The sequence below is a fragment of the Triplophysa dalaica genome, chromosome 6 (genome assembly GCF_015846415.1).
Source record: "Triplophysa dalaica isolate WHDGS20190420 chromosome 6, ASM1584641v1, whole genome shotgun sequence".
NCBI classification, from domain to species: domain Eukaryota; kingdom Metazoa; phylum Chordata; class Actinopteri; order Cypriniformes; family Nemacheilidae; genus Triplophysa; species Triplophysa dalaica.
Window position 1 is genome coordinate 729,524 of NC_079547.1, and position 22,940 is coordinate 752,463.

Below are 22,940 nucleotides of genomic sequence, written 5' to 3' on the forward strand. Positions count from 1 at the left end.
TTTGAGAAGAGATGTCAACAAGTGAGCTCAGATTTGTCAATACGATTGACGATTTGAACTCAACGACACATTTCTCATGGAATTTACTCTAATCCAGATGATTTCACCTCGACATTCGTTTTGATACTTAAATGAGACGCAAGAGAGAAGTCTCCTGAGCAAACGGTGTTTGCACAGTAATGAATCAAGTGAAAATTGTTTGCGTCACGCAGCTCTGGTGTGCAGCGATGCACCGGCGCAGTGATTTGTGGATTAGCGTGTGATGTTCGAAACGAAAAAGTAAACCAAAGCATGTGTTTTTGCTTGTTTGAATTGCGGCACTTGTCGACAATCAGTCACAATCACAGAGAGCAAACACAAGTGTCTGAAAGCTGGCACTAATTTGGCATCCACGGACGTTTCTCGTGGAGCAGATGCTCTGCGGAGAGCTTCTTCACAAGAGTGCGTGTGAGGAATGACACGTCACGTGGACGGGAGGTCAGAGAAACATGTTCTCACCAGCCACTCTATTTTTAGGGCCGGTGCACTGCGTGGCGGACTGAAGTGGCATTGTGTTCTTTGTGAAAGCGTGACCCTCCGAGGTGCGTTCATGTGCCGTGAACCTCGGCCAGGAAAGAAAAAGCAGGAGGCTTGAGAGCCGGAGGAAGGCGTGGGAAAGCTCTGGTGAACAAGTGAACGAAGAACGCTGGAAAAGCCGAGCGGTCTGCAGGCATTCCTTTGTGATTACACATCTGTGGAGAAAGAGGCCAGACATTCTTTCAGCTCGCTTGTCTAAAGCTCCTGACTCCTGACTCCTGCCCCGATCACCTCGCCCGCCGTGCCCGTTTTACTTCATGACGTGCTCTGAATCAGACTTCTTTTGGTTTTCAGCTCTGTGGACGCTGAAAGCTTCGATCACACACCATCACATCATAGAGAAGAAGCAAGTGCCCTTTGAAGTAGACATGTATTTTAAGTGTTTAGGGCTTTTTTCCTTCCTCTTTAAGACGCATAAACATCGCAGGTCTTTCTTGATCCAGTCATGGGTTGGTGGGAGGCAGAACATGACAGCAGACGGACAGGACAAACGCTGGTGGGGGTTGTGCTTCTGTTCTGTCTTTGTTCTGATGGTGACCTCTTCATCACAGGCTCTTTGTCACCATGTAAGGATTAGAGTGAATGAGAGCTCTACCTCTCAGACCTCTTAGAGTTTCAAACCGTATAATGAAATCTCCTAAAGCCTTAAGGCAACTCAGTCCTTCTGGATAAAATGCAACATTTTGAGTTTACTTTGAGGATTTAGAACATAACATTAAACGCTCATTTAAACACTCAAAACTTGGACTGTATAAAGAAGCACGTTGCGTAGGACTAGTGTATAAAATGTAAAGCGGTTAGTAATAATAGTTCAGTAGCTGGTTTAAGGCTGTGATCAATGAACCAATTAAAACATAATGTGCTTCTGAGATTGCGTGTATAATGATGAATGTTGTTCTTGTTGAATCATATTAATACACATAATTCATTGTGCGGATTTATAGATACTGTAAGTTGAATTACAGCAGCAGTTGTGTTTGCAGTTCTCATTAATGTGGTTTAATTAACACAGTGACAGGATGAATGCCATGTGGCTTCGAGCAAACACAAGACAAACAGCGCTGCCATCATCATTACAGAACCATCAAATCATGCATCATACAGCCATCTGCTGGACAAGCACACAAATGACTGCAGAAGAATAAAATACTGAAATATACACAAATTATGATTATGATGTGAAGTTCACAGAATGGCAAAACACTACTTTACACATGCACATTACCTTGCCTTGCTTTTTCATTCAAGCTCCGCAACACATAGTATATTTACTTAATATGTAACTTAATATAAATATATTTATGTCACGAGTAAAGTATTGAATCTCAAGAAATCTGTAGAAACAATTTATTGGATTAAATGGTTTCAATGTATTTGCATTACTTAGTGGAATGGAGACACTAGAACACCCCTCTACTGGGATAGAAGGAATTTTGTACAGATTTTAGTTTATAAAAGTGAATACCTGATGGTTCATAAACTATAATGGCAACCATCAAATTGACAGTTTTACCAAAGGTGTACAAATGATTAATTATCAAACACCTCGTACATTTTACAGTATTTGTAATTTTAACATTCCTCCACTACATCCTTATTTTTATACAATAAAATTATTTTTTATTTTATGGTTCTTATTGCGTCTTCCTATCCTTTGTATTGTTTCTTAGTATTTTGGGTATTTTAGTTATTGTGCATTCATTGTTACTGTTATTACTCCTCGCTTGTTGCGTATCGTGTATTCATACCCTAGGCCCCCGTTTCACAGACAAGGATTAAAACTAATCCCAGATTTAAATGAATTTTGAGCAGTCTTACGTGAAAAGAACTTTTCTGATGTGCCTTTTGAAACAAAACAATGAAACTGACATATCTTAAAATATGTCAGTGACATTGTTTTTTTTCAGGATGCAGATCTGTAATGTTTATTTCTACGACATTAAAATAAAAGTGATTTAAATAGCCTAAATGAACTAAGACAGTCCTGGTTTGGGCTAAACCTTGTCTGTGGAATCAGGCCCTAGATGTCCTGACAGGAAATGAGAAGTTTGTTGTATAGTACATGTGACAATAAAGATCTTGAAAGTTGAAATTATTTGTCTTACCATAGATATACATAGCACGTCGCACTGGCCGTTGAATCGTATGTAACCGTTATGTCTTTTTTTTCAGAAAAACCGCAGTTTCCCGTTCACTTCTTTACATTCATAGAACAGTAAGTGTTGACCTTCCCAATATGGCGGCGGGATTGACTCATATTAAGCAAAAAGGCGGGCGATATTTCAAAACTCGATCATTAACTGGCTGGACCGCCTGTCAATCACTTTCAGTTAAAACAGATGCGCGTTTCCTGTCGGTGTTCGGTTTAAATCACGTGACGCTTCCTATATCAACACACGGACGCCATTATCATTAGAAGCGGAGAGACGGAAGATCAGAGGTGAGTTCACATACGGAACACTCTTAAACACGACGAGACTTCAACACGCAGCGTTCGTTAAAACCATAATATAAACGATTACTATTCGACTGCGAAATGAAATCGATTAATTCTTGTTTTAGTTGCGATGTGGACTGACTAACACAAACAAGGCCTGAACATCTGGCGCTTTATTAATGCGAGCTGCGGTTAAACGCCTCCGGTTTAACGGATCGGTGCGCGTGCGATGCGTTCTGTCTTCTGTATTCGAGCAAACGTTTATACACGTTATTCGAGTTCACGGAACTTGAGCTTTCAAGTCAAAACAGGCTTCAAATCAACCCGAATGTGTTACAGATTGTCAGTGTGCAATAAGTTGACACGCAAGATTTTTTTAGTGTTGTGTTACAGACTGATGTTATAGACTAAACATCGGTGTTGTGTGTGTAAAAAGAGCACATTGCGTGTAGAAATGAAGTTTGTTTAAATGTTCAAATGTTTTTGCACTAGTTGCATAATAAGCAAACAAGTTCACAGGGTTTCGTGTGCTTGTTTTCTCATGTCTGCTTGACAAACACACCCTCGTGTTTATTGAGCTCTCCTTTTATTAAAACAACAGTCATTTATGGATGTCAAACATGTGTAAACTTAAGACTGGCGACTCTCTTCAGTGGAACACCAAAGAAGAAATTTTGAGAAATGTCTCCGGTTTGTGTCCATACCATGAAAGTCTATGAGCTTCAGAGTTGTTTGATGATAAACTTCCTTCACAATATCTCAAAACGTAGTCCATGAGCATAAATGAATCACATTTGGGTGGTTTTTAATAATTGTGGGAGAAGTGTGTTTGTTTGATCTAGGTGTAATGACATTTATCCAAATGGCCAATATCAGCCCCAGGATATTCCTCTTTATGTAAATGTGAGTTTATTTCATCCCGCTGTAGTTCTTCACATTACACCTGACTGCCATGACTTGATGTTAAGTTTAGCTGTGTTCTGCCTTTGCAGACGCGTGTTGGAAAAAGTTCAGTGTACAGCAGTGGGTCTTTATTACAGGATGTTGCTATTTTGATGTTGTACAGGAGAGAGAGAGAGAGAGAGAGAGAGATGTATTTATAGATGACTGCAGTATGTATGGGGGGGTTACAGAGGGGAAAGAGTGCATGATGGGACATAACAGAGCGCGAATAGGACATGCTGTCTTCTCATGGTGTCATTTTAATACCTTTACATGTAGTTTACATACAAGAATCATTTCTGATGTTATGATTATAATGTCATGTGATCAGATTTTGGTTATATTCAGCGATGTAAGCGTCTGGTAATTTAATTAATCACATTTACTTCATGAAATGTAAAGAATATCTGTTAAATGTGTTTTTGTAAACACTTAATGGGTTAAGACTCTAATCTGTATGTTTGTTATTTCTGTATGTCTGTCTATTCATCTAGAAACTCGAGTGAATTTGAGTCTCATGACCTACTTTAGGGCTGTCAGTTTTCTGACGGTTTAAAGCTCTGAATGAGAACTAACACTGCGTTTACACCGGGTGCGACGTGACACGACAGCCGCTTGTTCTTATTGGGTTTGTCATGTCACATTCAATCAGTGTGGACAAAATAAATAATTATAATACAATTTTTGAATTCATTTTTCTTTTTTAGTCTTATCTAAAACATTTTATTTATGAACTTTTTTTCAATCTTTAACAAAGCATTTGATACACTTTAGTTAAACCTTTTCCCATATTATAACCTCCACCACCAACATAATCAAAATGATAAAGAAACATTAAATATAATTAAGTACAGACAATACGAAGTAATAACAAAGCCAATAATAAATCAAATGGAGTTAAAATTATAATTGATAATATTCATCTTGTAACACGATATTATACACATTTACTAATACAATATCATATAGGAACTCTGTGACATATTCATAATGTTCTTTACATTGTAGAAACACACAGCAATGGTGATCATGTTTAAACCAGTTTCCACAAATATATTTATATATCATTTCCTCGTGTTATAAAAATGTGTTCATAGGTTGCCACGTCTCATAGATTGTTTTGGAGAACCCTTCATTAAATACTTAAATTTCTCTATTTCAAATATAAAATCAGATCACACATCCACTCTGAAGCTTAAGGTGGGTTTACTGACTTCCACTCAATTCATATTCCTCTCCTCGCTAATAATGTTGCAAAAGAGATAAGATATTTACTTTGCTTGTCAATAATACTTTGTGTTCTGGTACACCATAAAACAGCAACTTCAACACTGGGTTTCAGGGATCATTTAGTCTTTTATCGCGCCCGGTGTAGACATGGTGTTATGTGTTGATTTATCAGTCTTTTCCAAAGACAAAAACAAAAAAGTATGTATTCGTCTTTATTCAGAATATTCTGCTGACATGTAAATATTTCAATCTGCCATCAATGATAATGTGACTGATCTCTAGCCCACCTTCTTAAAGGGACAGTTCCTCCCAAAGGGAGAGTTTTTAGCATTTATTCACCTTCACGTCATTTCAAACCTGTATGATAAAGATATTTATAAGAATGTTTTTAATCAAACAACACTGAACTCCATTGACTTCATTGTATGAACACAAAACCACAGAGACATTTCTCAAAATATCTTCTTTTGTGTTTCACATGACGGAGAATAAATGACTGAATTTTATCTTCTCTTCTCATGGTCACGCTGAAAACACTCTTAAGGTTCACGTTTTTTCTGATGTCATGTCACTTTTAATGTTTGTAAACCATCGGTCAGGTTAACTTGTCATATCTGACAGGTTTTGGAGGACTAAAGAAACCCCTCAGGGTTGATCATGGTTTTTTCTTGCTGTTATGTCTTTAAGGTTGCAGATCAGAGATGGATTCCAAGTCTCGCCGTTTTCCGTTCAGTGTGTCCAGTTCGTCCACGCTGTCGTCTCCCTCGTCTCTGTCCAGCTCATCTTCAGCTCTTGGTCCGAGTCGACTGTACGGCAGGAGCAGTGTGTTGAGTAGAGATCGCTTCAGTAGAGACACTTCTGTTAAACTCGACTCCGACTATCAGGTATTATACACTTGTGTCTCTTCACGTACACTTTTGCAGCTTTTATTTCTCAATCCGTTCTTTCAGTGGAAAATAACTGCTGTCATTCAAACCTTTGAATGTTTTTTGTTCCTGTTTGTTTGTTTACCCTGAAGTTATGTTGATTCCACTAGAGAGTTGCGTAACATTTTTGCCCTCAGCATTTCCTCCTACTTTATAAAATTCGGCGAATTTTGACCCATATTGTAAATATTTTGATCACGTGTTATTGTTGCTTCTATTACTGCTCTTCTGGTTGTAAAAATGGATTTTCTGTGAAGCAGGTTTGAATCCATATGAAAAATTGACCCTTTGCCTGGCGGTTTGATTGACAGGCGACCTGACCAATCATAACACAAATATTATGCGCCCCCCCGTTGCTATTTGCCATTTCTCCGACAATCAAACCACAGAGTTTGATCGCGATTGTTGCTTTCCATCACACTGTGCCAACACGATCCCAGATAATCACCGTTTCGGTTGAATTTTGGTTGTTATAATGTACAACAATAAAAACATCTTAAAACAAGAAGACTTGTCTGGAGTGTTTCCTCATAGACTGCATCTCATCAACACTGCCAGAATGTTATTGAGACTTTCATTCGTTGCCTATACGTTTATGGTGCTGAACACATGTTTTGGCATTACAGCAAGAACACTATAGGCTACTGTTACTGTAGTTAAAGGGATACTTCACCCAGAAATGAAAAATCTGTCATCATTTACTCGCTGTATAAATGTCTTTGTTCTGATGAACACAGAGAAAGATATTTTGAAGAATGATTATAACCAGACAGATCTTAACACCCATTGACTCCCATAATAGGGAAATCTATTTATAATTTTTTTGTTCTGTTGAACTTTTGTCTACAATTGTTTTTTTCCTACTATGGGAGTCAAAATCTGTCCGGTTATAAGCATTCTTCCAAATATCTTTCTCTGTTCATCAGAACAAAGACATTTATACAGATTTGGAACAACTCGAGGTGAGTAAATGATGACAATTTCATTTTTGGTTGAACTATCCCTTTAACTAACGCAGCCCGAATGTGACATTATAAATACACACTGATTTAGTTTTTTAATGATGTGATTCATTCCAAATCACTTTCACATCCTGAATATATACTTCGAATGTAAATTGCAGACCTTCACATTGCTTTTGGCTGAACGTACATGTATTTTTTCCAGGAATGATTACTTGACGATAATATTGTTCAGTGCAGTGGGAGTGCTTTGACACACGTCAGACATGGCAAAAGGGGGCGGGCTTTGCAAAAGGTCAATTCTGAACTTGAACTGAAGTTATAAAACCAAAAAGGATCCAGAAATCAACTGGGAGAAGTTGACAGAGAAACCGTACTATGTGTCCATATGGTATTATGAAAACAAATGGTCAATAATATATTTCATTAAATGTCTAACAAAAAGAGAGATTTATCATCATTGTTACAATTATTGTCATACAGAACAGATGTGTTTTTTTTGTTTGTTTGTTTTTCCCCTCAGTTTCTCCTCTTATTGAGCGTGTTTCTAAGGTTTTGTTATTGTTGGAAGTTTGGTTTTTCTGTGAATGTTCTAGAACGTCTGCTGGCGGTGTGTGGTGTTCTGCGGTCTTCATGTTACACTGGACCAGTTCACTGGTCTTTTTATAGGTCCTGTGAGATTCTTTGGCCTGGTGACGCTCTAGAGAAACTTACAGAAGCTTCTAGAGTTCTTTGTCACTCTCAGGAGTGTTTTCAAGAGCTCGTCTATTTCTGTACTTCAGTGGATGTTGTATATGAAGTGACCATTAAGGTCCCGTCCAGAAGCCCATAAATAGTTTGCCGAAGGGGATAACACTCCAAAGAACACAGACAAGACCTACTGCAGTGGCTTTTGTGTTGATGTTATAAGGACACACCAAGAATAACTCCAGATGACACAATCCATGTAAATTTAGGAATCGCTCAAAGATCTACATTTGTCATCATTTATTTCTCCTCATACAGTGTGTAAATCTGAACGTGACTCTTTCTTCAGTGGAACCCAAACCCAACCCTTCAGTTTTAACATGACTTGTGTTTGTGTGTCCTAATGTGTGATGTCATTTCTGACGTTTCAGAGCTCTCGTCTGATTGGCTCACCGAGAGGATACCGCTCGTCTGAAAGCAGCTGGAAACTCTCCACACCTCTCTCATCGACCTCCTCTGTGTCTTCCTGTGATCGATCATGGACACAATCCTCCAGTGGGGACAGAGTTAGACTTGTAAATACTTTGCTTTCATCTTCATTCTATAATGAAGCAAGTTTTCCGTCATCAAATGAAATCAGTTGAAATATATGCTTATCGTCGATCATTTTGTGTGACGCATCTCCAGACTGTTTTTGATTCTGTCACAGTGTACCGCAGGCTTTGTAAACCATCCAGACGTCTGACTTTGTGTGTGTTTGTTTATTTCAGACTGACTCTGAACGGAGAATAGGAACCTACTGTGGACTTCTCGGCACATCTCAAGACACCGAATCTAAGAGAGCCAAACTGTCCTACACCAACAGACCATCATATCAGCTGAGCAGCAGATCAACATCAACATCTACACCTGCCAGCTCATACTCCACTATAGGTGAGTGCTCCGCTGATGTTCATTCAAAACACACGTGGTTTGTACACGCATGACACGGTTGAATCCTCATCGGCCCCAAAACTTCTAGTTTGGAACACTTCATGAACAGTTTTGGGCTAAAAACCTTTTATAAATGGCTAGCTTGTCATGTGGAATACTTGGTTTGATATTCTGTTAAATATGAAAGATGTTGAGTGTGTCTCATACATCGAATATGTCTCTAATAAATGTGACCCTGGATGACAAAACCTTAAGTAGCACGGGGACATTTTTGATCGATTTTCTTTTATGCCAAAAATCTTTAGGATATTAAGGAAAGATCATGTTCCATGAAAATATTTTTTAAATTTCCAACCTTAAATAGATAAAAACTTTATTTTTTGTGAGTGGATGACACCTGGTACAGCGCCTCTGATTAACAACTTCAAAGGCATTTTTTTTCTTAAGATTCCTGATTTTTAAAGGGTTCTATCTCAGCCAGATATTGTTCTATTCTAACAACTCGTACATCAATAGAAAGATTCTGTATTCAACTTTCAGATGTTTATAAATGAACCCATAAGACTGGTTTTGTTGTCCAGGGTCACACATGAGATGGATTACCACATTATTTTTGCTTTTAGATTCATCATGGAAGTCAAGCATTGGTCCTTTATCTCGATCGTCATCTTCTTCATCCTCCTCCTCGTCCAGTCCATCAGAGAGTCTGTGGTCCCGCAGGGATCTGGAGAAAAGAGTGGATTCAGGATCGAGCTCCAGTTATCGGACCAGTGGGCTGACTTCATCACTGTGTATGATCGACATCTTCTGTGATATTCATCTCTGCGTGCCGAATAAATACAGAACCACAGCTATGCTTGAATTGTGTTCTTTGAACATTCAGAATCATTCGATTTCCACAACTGACCAATCAGAATCAAGTATTCCAGAGCACTTACACATGTACGTTTGTGTTTCAGATCGCTCAGACAGAGTTACTTCCACCTATGCACAAGGTGCTAGACCCAAAGAGAGCCAGTACTCCTCCTACAGGGACAGTGGATCTAACCGGCGTATTTCAGACAAGTACCTCCCCTCCCCTCTGGAGCGCAGCTCTCACTCTCTGACCTCTGACTATCAGCCGAGTCTTTACACTCGAGATCCAAAACGCACCAGCTTAACCTCTAGCTCTGTCTCTGAACCCTCCCACATCTCATCCTGGAGCTCCACCCCCTACACGCCCCTTACTGCGCGACGCTCCAGCCCACCCCCCTCTAGCCCCGCCCCCGCTCCACTCTCCACTCAGAGCAGTGGTGACTCCGATGGCAGGCGGACGACCAGACGTCTGCTGTCCCGGCTCTTCTCTCGCCGCTCGAGTCAGGAGTCAAGCTCCAGCTCTGTCTCTGATTCGAGGTCGTACGACTCCGGCCCAGAGGAAGCCCCACCCTGTGAAGCCCCTCCTCCTGTCAGTCGAGAGAATTCGGAGGCAGAGCTGGGGAGCTCTGACCCGGGTCAGGGGTTTTCGTTTCTGCGCAGACGCGGTCCGTCCCTCGCTCCCGTTCAAGAGAGCGCGGCGGTGGAACAGGAACCGGAATCTCTCAGGGCTTCAGGGGGTTTGGCTTGGCTCAACTGGAACCGTTGCACCCCTCTGTTCTCTCGCCGCAGAAGAGAAGGCCGCGATGAAAGCGCCCGCATGGAGCCTCGCCGCTCACCCCAGTTCTCTGTTAGTGCCGGAGACGGGCGTAAATCTCCCGACCGGGGCGTTGGTCATGAGGACGATGATGAAGAATCGCCATCGGAGGGCGCCACGGCGGCACCCTCTTCCGGAGCCTCGGGTCACTCTGCATCACTGCTGCAGGACTCCGCCCGTCTGACTGGGCGGAGCCACGGCTTTGTCAGGGGGATGTCCAGCCCACTCTTCCAGATGCCTGAGAATGTAATCATTGGTGTGTCAGCCGAGGGGCGGAGTCAAAGTAATGAGCAGGTGAAGGAGAAGCCCGTCCCATCCAGAGACCCAGAGAGACTGCGGAAGATTCAAGAGAGGTGAGTGTGTTTTGTGAGGAGACATTCAACACTTCATTGGCTGAGATTAACCACACCCCCTTTCTGCTGTGTAGCCTGCTATTGGAGGATTCAGATGAGGAGGAGGGAGATCTGTGCAGGATCTGTCAGATGGGCGAGCAGTCGAGTTCAAACCCTCTGATTGAACCCTGTAAATGCACCGGCAGTCTGCAGTTTGTGCATCAGGACTGTATTAAGAAATGGCTGCGCTCCAAAATCAGCTCGGGTACGATCCTTTCTATGTCAAGGTTTATTTTGTTTTAATCTAATGCCCTTTTTATTGCCCACATTTTCAGCAGTATTGGAAAAAGTGTCTGGTGGTATTTCAGATGGTGCTTTCATAAACCATAATCCTCAATATATTTCAATCTAGCAGTAATGAAACACATCTTGTTTTGATATACACACAGTTTTTGTCTGTCTGTCTGTCACACAGGCTCAAACCTGGAGGCCATCGCTACCTGTGAACTGTGCAAGGAAAAGCTGCATCTGAACATCGAGAACTTTGATATTAATGAACTCTACAGATCTCACGAGAGGGTGAGCGGACCAAAGACCAATAAAACACAAACTTGCATGTGTGTAATGATTTGACTCGGAACGAATTGTTTGATTTGGAATAGTAACATGGAGTTGTGTTTAGACCGATTGTCTTTCACAGTCGTTTAAATCGTACAGTAATGTGAGTGGTTTTGTGATGTAATCTTGCTATTTGTTTTTCATTGTTTTCTCAGTCTGAGTACGAGTTCATCAGTTGTGGTCTTTATCTGGTGGTTCTTCTTCATCTGTGTGAACAGAGATTCTCTGATGTTCTGGGAGCAGTGAATGATGCTGGGGTAAGTGCTTCTCGTTTCTCTTTCACTCATGTATTCTGTACTTCATTGGCTGATGTGCGTGATCATCACACGTGGCGTTCTGAAAGTGTACGCTATAAACCTGAACGTCTTCCTCTCTCTCGCTCAGTTTTTCAACTTGGCGAGAACTCTGCACGAACACATGGATGATCTTGAAAGTACGTCTTCAATCACTTCTGCATTTATTGTTGTACTAAACCTTTTGTAAATCTTGTCAGTTTGTAATGTCAGCTTGTTCTTGACATGTATAGGTAAGTGCAGATAAAACACTGTCTGTGCATGACTTGTCTTGGTGGGGATATTTTCTGTGCATTTACTAAATACTATAGGTGTATATTAATATAAGGTCTGATTTGGTTTCAATCATAGTGTTGACAAACTTTATTTTGCAAACAAAACAACAGGTGTACATGTTACATTATTGCTTATTATTAGGAGTGCCACTGCGTCATTTAGGAAAGATAGTCTCAGCGCTTCAGATAAATCCACAAAAATAATGTGAGCAAAAAAAGCTTGCAATATTTTAAAAGGCAAAGGATCAAAACGGCTTCCTATAATCTTTATTTTTCCTTTATGGATCAGTCTTTCCTTGATGATCATGTTAATGTTCTTGTTTTTAACGTTTCGTGTCCAATTATGTTTTTTTAAATCTACAATTAAGATGCTTTTCTCTATTGGATTGACACGCTCCGTGAAGGTAAAAGTCTCATTTGAAGATGAAAGCAACATTGCATCAAATTAAATGAAGAGTTTTGTCATGTAGATTTAGTGTTAAGTAGAATTCTGCAAAAAAGTGGAGCAGCAAAGCATTTAATCATTTAAAAATTGTTTTACTTTAATATTAAAACACTCTTCTTTGGAGAATTTGTGTGGTTCCGCCGCTTCAATAATGCAGTCGTCTGCTGACTCTTCATGTTTTATTGATTATTTGTTGCCGTTCTTGTTTTATTTGACTGTTGAATTGTGGGTGTTTCTCATGCTCACAGGTTCATTTACAGAATCTGATGAAGATGAGGCAGAGGACAGCAGACCATCCATCGACTTCTGTGACCTGGAGGATGAGGACGATGAAGAGGAGGAGGTTTAATCGGGTGGTAGGGGGGAAGGGGTGTGGTTTAGCAGGTTGTCTCCTCCCACTTCCCTTTCTCCACTTGTGTCCTCCTGACTTTGCCATCATCTGATAGGCAGGGTAACTACTGTCTCAGCCTATCACAAGGCTTTCATAATATGCAGATAAATGTGTTGATGGGAGCTGTTTGGATCCCGTTTTAATTAGATTTTCTGTTCTGTGTCTGAGGCCGGTGAGCGCTCGATAGCTTTAATCAGTTAAACAAAACAGTCCGACTAACTGTCGACCACCACGAGTGCTTTACATGACAACAGATGCAGAGGATTATGGGAGATTTGTGTTCTTACACTGGTGTGTTGGTGGAAAGCTCATCTGCTCATTTATAGGGCTGCGTGATTATGAAATGTTTGGTTTCAATAAAATGAAAAAAATAGATGTATAAAAAAAGTAATTAAAACCTTGGTTTTGTTTTTATGTGATTTCATGTGTTTGAGTTGGATTTTTTTTTTGTCAGCAGAAGGGTGAGTGGATGACTTTTCTTTGAAGCCTTTCTCTTTACGGAGGTCTTTTTCCACAGTCTGTGTGTATGTTGTATGTACGTTGCTTTATGAGAACATTGTGATGCGCTTCAATTGATTACAATAAAACTGAGGTTTTCAGATACCTCGTGAAAACCTTCACGCTCTTTTAGACTTCTGTTACAAATAATGTTCAGTTTTTCTGTTTATGGTGAAACTTTATGGTTATGCACGGACTTTCTGTTAATTGTACATTTACTGGGTTTAGTTTTTAACGTTACAAACTAGGGATGCACCGTTAGGATTTTTTGGGCCGATACAGATTTTAATAAACAACTATTGCCCGATTCCGATTTGGGTCAATCGCATACAGTTCTATACAATACTAGTTTATTTTACTGAACTTTAGTTGGATCCTTTTAACATTTTAAGAGATGTACAACTGTTAATGTGCCTGTAAATGTAAGTTAAGATGAAAATACACTAAGACATCATGATAATCTTCAAAGGTTATTTTTGCTATCCAATATTTCTTTAATTAAAAACAAATCAAATTTGACTTCAAATGGATAATTTCTTTAATAAATTAAAGTCTGTGCTTCTGCTATTTACAGTAATTATTTTGCTCTGGGAAAAATATAATATTCAGACATCCAACTCATTGCCTACATGCAGTTATTTATAAACCAGGGACCTATGAAATCCATAAGATTTTTTTCACCAAATTCAATTTTATTTTTCTAGATTCTGTTTGCTTTCTTTTTGTGGTGTACAACTATGTTTATATGAACCAGTGTCTTACATCTTATGTTTTTTTTTCATTTGCTGTTTTAAGTCTACTTGCGTTTAATTACTAGTAGATTTTAAGTAGCAGGTTTGTAATGAGGTTTTGACGGCTTGCCGAATGCATAAAAGTAATGTTTGACTGCAGCTTCACTCAAATGAAACTGTGAAATGCGTCTGAGATAAACTCTGTTAGATCAGCGCTGATTCAGTGTATGTGTTCGAGTCCACCAGATGCTAAAAGTCCACTACAGTGAGTTACACAAAACCACACCACTCACACACACAGAACAAGCAGATTGAATATTTGAACAGCAGCTGAATCATTATTGCCGCTATTTATAGCACAATTGTTCAGCGTTACTTTCTGGCGTTTGCTACTTTCCATCTGTGTTTCCACTTCACGGAAATCAAAGGTCTCAAACCATCTGTATCGGACTTTTTCATGCTTTTGCCGATATAAAGATGGTGATAAATTAATCTAATATCGGCCGATGCATCGGTGCATCCCTATTACTAACATATTGTGCTGCCCCAACCAGCTCGGCTCTTCTGAAATAAGTCTCATTATTATGCTTAGTTTTAGTCAAACATACTAACTGTGAAGGTATTATTAGCTTTAATCTGCTGTTTACTATTTAAACCATTACACAATTTCCCTGTAGTGTGGATCTTATTCCAGTAGGATTTAATGGTGTTGGTTCACATGCTCCAGATAACATCCCTCTGATATTACTACAGACACCATAATAGTTAACCTTGAGATCTGTACAGTTCCCATTATAACCATTAAAGTCCCCGTGAACCGGAATTTGTGATCGTTCTTACTTCCGTATTCTGACACATTTCCGGGGGAAAATTAATTTCAAAGGAGAAAATGTGTGGGCGTGGCTTGCGTTTTTCACTGCGAATGATTGGATGTGTTAAAAGAGCTGCTGCATTGATTTCGAAAAGAAACTGGGAGGAGACTGACAGTTGAAGGGGAGGAGTTAACAGCTCACCCAAGCCGTTTAATTTACGTCATTTGAGATGGATCGTCATTTCAGGGCGGAAGTGTATTTTCAGATTTTAACTGAAGAATACGAGGACACATGCGTTTTTAAAATAGAAAATGACCCATATTGATAAACTATTTACAATTAACGCTTTAATATTTCATGAAAAAATAAGAATTGTCCTTTTAATTTCACTGGGACTTTAAATCCAGTATAATTACTCAGATGTTTCTATTTTTTTCTCAGAAGTACATCGTGTTCGCTAGAGAGTTGTTTATATTTATGTGTATCATAGAAGTATTTACACATCTGACGTGTGATTATATTGTACAAACACACAGTAGAGAACACTAATAGTCTTTATCCAGCAGATGGCATCGCGTGCGCCAGTGTGACTCTTCAGCATCCGTTCATCTGTTCACTCGTCAACCGCGACGTGACCATGACACACACGACCTGAAGACGGAAAAAAACAACCGCGTTCTCGTCCTCCGTGGGCGCAGTGATGTCTGAGACGCCATGCCCGATCTGCCGCTCCGCCTGCTGCTCGTTGCGCTGATCTTCTGCGGGGACGCGTGCGTGGGTCGAGCGGAGGGTGGGGTGCTCTCCCACGGCCTCGCCTCGCTGTCGGAGGAGGACAATGGGAGCGACGCGCGGAAGGATGCGCCGGAGTCTGTGTCAGGTAACGTGCGCAGCATCATCTGCATCCCCAGCATCAGCACCAGCGCCATGACATCAGCTGCGGCCGTGTTTTCATCATAACAAAGAGCTGTTCAGTCGCGGGCGTGCTTCTGTTGTTATCATACAGGGCCTTATCCGTGACGACATGGCTCTATTATTAACAGCTCTCTATTTCACCATACATGTGTGTGTTTTAGTTTTATTTACAGATGATATGGCTGAGCAGCATTAGATATATATTTTTTTGTGATAATCACAAACACATGACGCTATACTGTTCACAGAGATGATATGAGATGAGATGACACACCAGGCAAAGAACAAACACTGGCCGACACTTTTATTTACTGTCCGAGGCCGGATCTTCTGTTAGATTGAATGGAGCATCATGGTCATATTGATTTTATTTTAGCAGGATTTGTACAAGGAAAATATAAATAGCTTTTGAATTTTAAATGTGATACTGCCCCTGATGACATGTGGTCATTTTCTGTTGTTAACAAATGAGCATCTATACAAATGTTTATAAATACGGTGTCGGTTTAAAAATGAACTTGCTAAAAAAATAGATCAGTAACATAGTTTTGTCTCTAGTAATGTATTGTTCTAAGAGACATAAATATCTTCATTTAACAGAGGCACAGTCCTAACTTCAGCTAAGCCATGTCTGTGAAACCGGGCCATAATGTTTTCTTTTAGTCCAGGACGTGTTGGTTCAGACATCTAGCCATAATAAAGAACAAGATGTGTTTTAAGGGAGGTTTTTATTGCGTCATCGTTTAAATGGAGGTGTTTATCTGAATGATGATCACATCAAAGCTATCTGTATTTTACAATCACTGACACATTTTAGCAGGAATTAAATAAAATTATAATACAGTGGGTTTAAATGTCAACTTATGAATGTTAATATAAGTTTGTTTACTAGCCTGCATTTCTCTGACATTCACAAAAGCTTCTTGGTCTTGATGCTTTCTGTCACAGCTCATTCTTATGTATGATATGTATTTTTCAAGCACATGTTTGTCTTGGATAAGACTGTCTGTGACCTTCTGGTGGTCTCTAGGCTCGTCCCTGACGCTGAAGGTTTGGGTGAAGGATTCGTCCAGTCAGAGGTTTCTGAAAGGAGCTGTGGTGTGTGTGTTTGTGAACGGATCTCAGATTCACTCCAGTCAAACTCTGGAGAATGGAGAGGTCACTCTTACCGTCCCGTATCACCTGGGACTGACCCTCAACCTGGTGGCCCGCCGGGAGGGTTATGTGCTCAGCCAGCTGCCTTGGAAAACCAGCAAGATGCCCAGTAAGCCTCACAATTCTTCTGTAAACATTTACACAAGTGCTCTTTATTCCTGAATGTTTTAGTTTGAAATGTCATTGGTTTTGAATGTGTAAGATTTTCGATAAGAAAAACAAAAATGACGGTGAGGAAGCTACAATGATCCATTTTGAGGCACTCTGACTTGCGGTGTAACACACGGCTCGAGCCCTTTAAAAACCACCAAACACATGGAGAAATTGATGTTATACTGGTTTACCAAGAGACATTTTTTGCTAATTCAAGGTTTGATTTTGTGTAGTTTTTTCAGTCATTACCATGTCCCTGCGTCCTCAAACTCAAGGAAACATCTGGCTGTTTGAGGATACTGTGCTGATAACTCGAAAAACATCTGGTATGTCAAAAAAAACGTTTACAGTACTTTCCTGAGTGGTTGCCTTCCATGTTTTGTTTTGTTGTTGACATATGTATATGTCACCATTATGTGTACCTTTTCATTTATAGTGAATGAATGTTGTATTATTGTTGGCTGTCTTTATGTTAGTTTTATGTTACCTGCCTAGGGACTGTAGATGAAAAGTAGTTATTGTCACTATTATATAAACCAATAAATGAAAAATATTTGCTGCAATAGAAGATCAATATCATTTTGACTGTACTACCATAAAGAATTAATGACAACATAAAGATTACATCATTCACTCAGCTTCATGTTATTGCCAACTACTTTCATTTCATTATGTTACATATTTTAAACACAATTGTTTTCATGGTGAAATGCATGTTCCTGTAGTTCAGTAAGTTTTGCATGCTGCTATAACAACAACAAAGTCACAGGATCAATTCTCAACATATACAGTATCTGAGAAAATACAATAATATCCAGAGTCTCTATGTCTGTACACAACTGTAAATGAAATTCACTTCTCTGACATCTGGACACACACCGTATCTTTGTATTTATGCAAGAGATTTTACAAGAGATGTTTTATTTTTTTAACATGCAATGAAAGTGAAGATAGAAGAATGAAAGTAAACGATGCTGCAGTTTTATGTATAATGTATTCAGTGGATTTGCTCTGAGTGTCATTGAGTGTGCATATCAGTATGTTTATTTTCACATGTTTCACAGATCTGTCATTTCAACCAAGTGTTCAGTTTCCCAAAAGTCTTCTGAAACTGCCTGAGAACAGCAGCGCGTCTATGCTGACGGCGTATCTGACATCTGCAGCTCTGCTCACAGAAAAAGACTCACATTTCTTTACTCTCAGCCACAGCGTTACAGGTGAGAAATAAATCAGTCCATTTAACCCTTTATCTTCTCATCTTCCTTTTAACAAAATGTCATTGATCACATCATCTTATTGATTTGGTAACACATGGGTTTAACTAGTTATTAAACATTAGTTATTGTAATTTAATTACTTTTCCCCTATAAAAGTCATGTAAGGGATTACTCTGATCTTTTCTGTAATTTAATTAGTTACTTCTGATGTCATTAAACTAAATACTGTGTAATATACACTCACCTAAAGGATTATTAGGAACACCTGTTCAATTTCTCATTAATGTAATTATGGTGGTGGTGTAATGGTTTGGGGGATGTTTTCTTGGCACACTTTAGGCCCCTTAGTGCCAATTGGGCATCGTTTAAATGCCACGGCCTACCTGAGCATTGTTTCTGACCATGTCCATCCCTTTATGACCACCATGTACCCATCCTCTGATGAATACTTCCAGCAGGATAATGCACAATGTCACAAAGCTCCAATCATTTCAAATTGGTTTCTTGAACAAGACAATGAGTTCACTGTACTAAAATGGCCCCACAGTCTCCAGATCTCAACCCAATAGAGCATCTTTGGGATGTGGTGGAACGGGAGCTTCGTGCATCCCACAAATCTCCATCAACTGCAAGATGCTATCCTATCAATATGGGCCAACATTTCTAAAGAATGCCTTCAGCACCTTGTTGAATCAATGCCACGTAGAATTAAGGCAGTTCTGAAGGCCAAAGGGGCTCAAACACAGTATAAGTATGATGTTCATAATAATCCTTTAGGTGAGTGTATATATACTTATATAAGTGGGGGGTCAAACACAGTATTAGTATGGTGTTCATAATAATCCTTTAGGTGAGTGTATATGTGTGCAATAGTGGAATTGACATCAAAAGTCTAACTTTAAAATCAGTGCTTTAATGTATAATTCTCACATTTGTAATACTTTGGTCAGTTAATAATATTACTTTATGTAGTTTTATATATATATATATTTTTTGTGATTATTTATTTTATTGAAGAACATAATCAACAAAACTAACACACAAAAACCAGGGTTTGCAAATAAAATAAATTAACAGTTTTATATTATTTATTTGAATGAATTGAGATCCTTTTCTCGTCTATCCTTGAATCACTGAACTTATCAAGGTTGACATAGAAAGGAATTAGTAATTAGTAATGAAATACTTTTTGGACAGAGTAACTTGTACAGTAATCTAATGACACTATTGAATATGTAATTAGTAACTAGTAATTCATTACTTTTTCACCTTAACTTGACCACTCCTGGAATATCAGTCAGACTTCAAATGTAATGTGATTTCATACTGTAGACACACTTGTGATGTCTTGATCACAAATAAACATGTCTGAGAGTTTGTAAAGGTCTGCTGTTATTTGTTACAGGTTACAGAAATGTGAAGTTGAGTCCGTTGGTGATGATCAGCGCTCAGTTAGTGTATAATGGAAATGAGGTTGACGTCCAAGGCCCCGTTCAACTGACTGCACCGCTTCCCCATCACACTCATCTCAAATCCTCTGACAGCATTCCTGCATGGACCTTTGACATGAGCACAGGTGACACAACCCCACATTCATCTCAAGTGTTTATAACATGTTCAATCTCATCTCACGGGAAACATTAACGTGTTTGTGGAAGGAAACATTGGTTCATTCAAGTGTGTTTGAGCCTTATGAATGAAGGTTGTGAGCTCTTGAATGTTCTTTAACCACAGGTACTTGGGTGAATAAAGGTCTGGGAACTGTTCGGATGGAGAAAAACGGCCTTGTGTGGACCTATGTAGCACCTCGTGTCGGGATCTGGATAGCAGCACCGTCACCATCCTCAGGTATCGATCAGTTTGTGTGGATTCAAACACATGATGAAACTACAGAAACAATATGTTCTTGAGATAATAACTGTAAACGTCATTCATCACAAACGGGTGTTTTAACTGAGCATCATTCGTCAGCACTGATGTCGTCTTCTGTTCATCTGCATTTCTTTAACCAGATTTGTGTTTGTGTGAATGTCGTGTAGGTTTTATGGGGTTTGCGGGCTCAATGGATTTCATTTCTTACCACACATACCTGCTGGTTGGTATCTTGGGAGGAACTCTTGTCGTAGTCATTGGATTTTTATCTGTGATTGTATTTCACTGCAGGTAAGAGTTCATTTCTACACGCAAACAAAAAAGTTGGAAGTTCACCCAAAGATGTGAAATCTGTCATCATTTATTCTGCTCATGTGATTATAAACCTGTCTGCATGTTTTTCTTCAGTGGAACAAAAAAGAAGATATTTTGAGAATATAAACTCAGTGGTTTAGTGTTCATACCATGAAAGTCAAAGGGGTTCAGTCTTGTTTGATTATCAACCTTCTTCAAAATATCTTCTTTTGTGTTCTGATGAAGAAAGATACTCGTTCAGGTTCGACATGACACGAGGATGGTATTAAATGATCAAAGAATGAACATTATTGGCGGAACCGTCCCTTTAAGGCAAAATGTTGAATATTTTGGATAAAAGTGAAGATTAAATACAGATCAATCCTTTCCCATCATTTGACAGAGGTTTGAACCGTGAGGCCAGGAGAAGGCGATGGAATTCCACCAGACTCACGGTACTGAAGAAAGACCAGACCACCTCCACCAGCACGGATGAGACTCAAGAACTCTTCTTTCGCAATGGCGATCGGTGTTATTCATTGGCCGCGAGAGCCATTGGGCACGATTCGTCAGACTCCCCACGACACCAGGCCAATTACAACATTTATGTGGAAACTGTGGGTCGGCCGGTGGGCAATCTGTATGAGAACATTGGATGTATGGGATTGGAAAGCTTCAGAGGACAAGCGTCTAACCTCTACATTAACAGCGATGAAGTGGCAAAGCTTCGAGAAATATCAGAACAGAGTGGTGCGGAGAATGTTGTGTTTAGTGACAAGCTGTTCCATATCTACAATCAGCCCATAGCTATCATGCAGGCCCCGGAGCTCTTTAATGCCCAAACAGAGGCTTCAGCAAGCAGATCTGCAACTTTCCCGAGGAACGGGATGGAACATGGAAACTTAGAAAACTTAAAAGATGGGTTCACCCAGACGATGTCCAAAGTCCCTCAGCAAGACACCGACCAACCGCAGGCCCTGGAAGGAGCTCAGGCCACCGCCGCTAACCCGGGCCTGTGGGGACGCTACAGTCATCTCCTGGAGTCCGTGTCTGTCCCGGGAACCTTGAACGAAGCAGCTAGAATGGGGCCTTTCCGAGGGGAACTCCAGGGAATATCGGAGCAGACCTTGCTGGAGCTCTCCAAGGGCAAGCCCTCCATTCACCCGCCCCGCGCCTGGTTTGTGTCTCTGGATGGTAAACCGGCTGCTCAAGTCCGTCACTCCGTAATCGATGTTCAGGGACGTCATCGGCCCGGCAGCAGCAATGACACAAGCCTGGACTCCGGAGTAGACATGAACGAGCTCCAGCAGCCGCTGAGGAAAAGAGAGGATCCGTCCAGTGCCAGCATGCCTAGGATTAGTGTCAGTCAGGAGCAGGACTTGAGCAGTAGTGAAGTCGGGAGTCCCGAGGACACGTCCTTGAGGAACACCCTGGAGAGCAGCAGCGCCGCCATTCCCAACATCCCTGAAGACCGCGACCCGGGCGACACCTCCAGCGAGTCCAAATCTACGCCTCCACCGCGGAGGCTGCGGAAGGTTCGAGATAGGAAGCTAGAGAAGAAGACGTCTCGACACATGAGGGATGAGAGACCCCAGACGAAACACTAGCTGAATAAGACGTGTGTATGTGTAGCTTTATGGTGTCTGATCAAAATAATCAAAATTGCCTTATTAAAGAAACATCAGGAAGAATGAATTTAACACAAACGTCTGTCTTGCCCTGCCCTGACTCGTCGCTGGCTGTATTCAGTATTTTTTCGGCGGTTTATTTGGTTGAAATTTTACAGCCACAATGTTTTTACAAACTTCTTTCAACATATTTGTTTATCTTCAAAAGTCAAGGTATGTTATGTGTATATATCTACATCTTTCTAAACATTTGTTGTCCTGTGAGCACAATGCTCTTCTAGTTCGGGGGATTCATTTTCATTATAAAATTGAATTGATACAAATCAGTTTATTCATGAAGATACACAGGAAACTGCCACAGAGTGTCATGAACACAAGACAGCGATGGACTGAGAAAATGAGCACTGGAAACATAAAGTGAAGCACTCGATCCATATGTGTATGTTTTTGAGAGAGCGACTGAGGGGTCATTTTTACTCCCTGTACTTCTTTACTGTATTATTGCTAGTGTCACGTGCATGCGTTCATCATTTAATGTGTTCATGTGTAAGAATGTAGAAGACGTCTCAGGTTATGCCTGACATCACAGGTCATGACTCTGGCACGTTTGAATGATTCTTGTGCTATTCTCATGTACTGTTGGATCTTCACTATTTTGACAGTTTGTCTCTTTATTCATGAGAAACAAGTTCCTTGTTGTCAGGCATTAAATTAAAATAACATTTGACAATTTAACCGAACTTTGACTGAGAAAGAGGGAATGTTTTTTTTCATCTCAGTTATTTTTCATCGTAGCGTCTCTTATTTACTAAACTATAACATATTGTTTTATATTCAGCTATTTAATATATTCAATTGTAATATACTAGTTTGTAAGGATTATGATTTTGTGGATGCTTTATGACACAGCTTGTAATCTGCCTTTTTGTGCACATTTAATAAAGATTATAAA

General features: G+C 40.0%; 3 protein-coding genes across 4 annotated transcripts in view; 2 read left to right on the forward strand and 1 right to left on the reverse strand.

Moving 5' to 3' along the window:
* baz2ba (bromodomain adjacent to zinc finger domain, 2Ba) overlaps positions 1-2,783 on the reverse strand; it is a 75,737-nt gene extending 72,954 nt beyond the window's left edge. Inside the window, exon 1 of the mRNA XM_056749663.1 lies at positions 2,682-2,783. The gene's annotated coding sequence lies outside the window, so the exon portion shown is untranslated. The remainder of the gene's footprint in view (positions 1-2,681) is intronic.
* A 166-nt stretch (positions 2,784-2,949) lies between these two features.
* marchf7 (membrane-associated ring finger (C3HC4) 7) lies at positions 2,950-13,135 on the forward strand. Of its 2 annotated transcripts, XM_056750015.1 has the most exons (11): positions 2,950-3,016; positions 5,873-6,069; positions 8,192-8,335; positions 8,531-8,693; positions 9,317-9,484; positions 9,653-10,715; positions 10,790-10,959; positions 11,170-11,273; positions 11,468-11,569; positions 11,697-11,745; positions 12,574-13,135. In XM_056750015.1, the coding sequence occupies exons 2-11, from the start codon at positions 5,887-5,889 to the stop codon at positions 12,672-12,674; spliced, it is 2,247 nt and encodes a 748-aa protein (XP_056605993.1). In that variant the 5' UTR covers positions 2,950-3,016; positions 5,873-5,886; the 3' UTR covers positions 12,675-13,135. The 2 variants fall into 2 exon arrangements, with proteins under 2 accessions (XP_056605993.1, XP_056605992.1); XM_056750014.1 differs by lacking the exon at positions 11,697-11,745.
* Positions 13,136-13,484: 349 nt separating this feature from the next.
* Positions 13,485-22,935, forward strand: fam171b (family with sequence similarity 171 member B). Its single transcript, XM_056750016.1, has 8 exons — positions 13,485-15,634; positions 16,700-16,933; positions 17,211-17,303; positions 18,042-18,194; positions 19,600-19,770; positions 19,929-20,042; positions 20,234-20,357; positions 20,764-22,935. The coding sequence occupies exons 1-8, from the start codon at positions 15,472-15,474 to the stop codon at positions 21,965-21,967; spliced, it is 2,256 nt and encodes a 751-aa protein (XP_056605994.1). The 5' UTR covers positions 13,485-15,471; the 3' UTR covers positions 21,968-22,935.
* The last annotated feature ends 5 nt before the right edge of the window (positions 22,936-22,940 follow it).

What these genes read in the sequence shown, in the direction of transcription:
- marchf7 (XM_056750014.1), top strand. Translation starts at nt 5,887, where the DNA reads ATGGATTCCAAGTCTCGCCGTTTTCCGTTCAGTGTGTCCAGTTCGTCC. An exon ending in GCGCTCCAAAATCAGCTCGG is followed by an intron (nt 10,960 to 11,169) that starts GTACGATCCTTT and finishes TCTGTCACACAG; the next exon opens with GCTCAAACCTGGAGGCCATC. An exon ending in TCTACAGATCTCACGAGAGG is followed by an intron (nt 11,274 to 11,467) that starts GTGAGCGGACCA and finishes TTGTTTTCTCAG; the next exon opens with TCTGAGTACGAGTTCATCAG.
- fam171b (XM_056750016.1), top strand. Translation starts at nt 15,472, where the DNA reads ATGCCCGATCTGCCGCTCCGCCTGCTGCTCGTTGCGCTGATCTTCTGC. An exon ending in TCTCAGCCACAGCGTTACAG is followed by an intron (nt 18,195 to 19,599) that starts GTGAGAAATAAA and finishes TATTTGTTACAG; the next exon opens with GTTACAGAAATGTGAAGTTG. An exon ending in GTGATTGTATTTCACTGCAG is followed by an intron (nt 20,358 to 20,763) that starts GTAAGAGTTCAT and finishes ATCATTTGACAG; the next exon opens with AGGTTTGAACCGTGAGGCCA.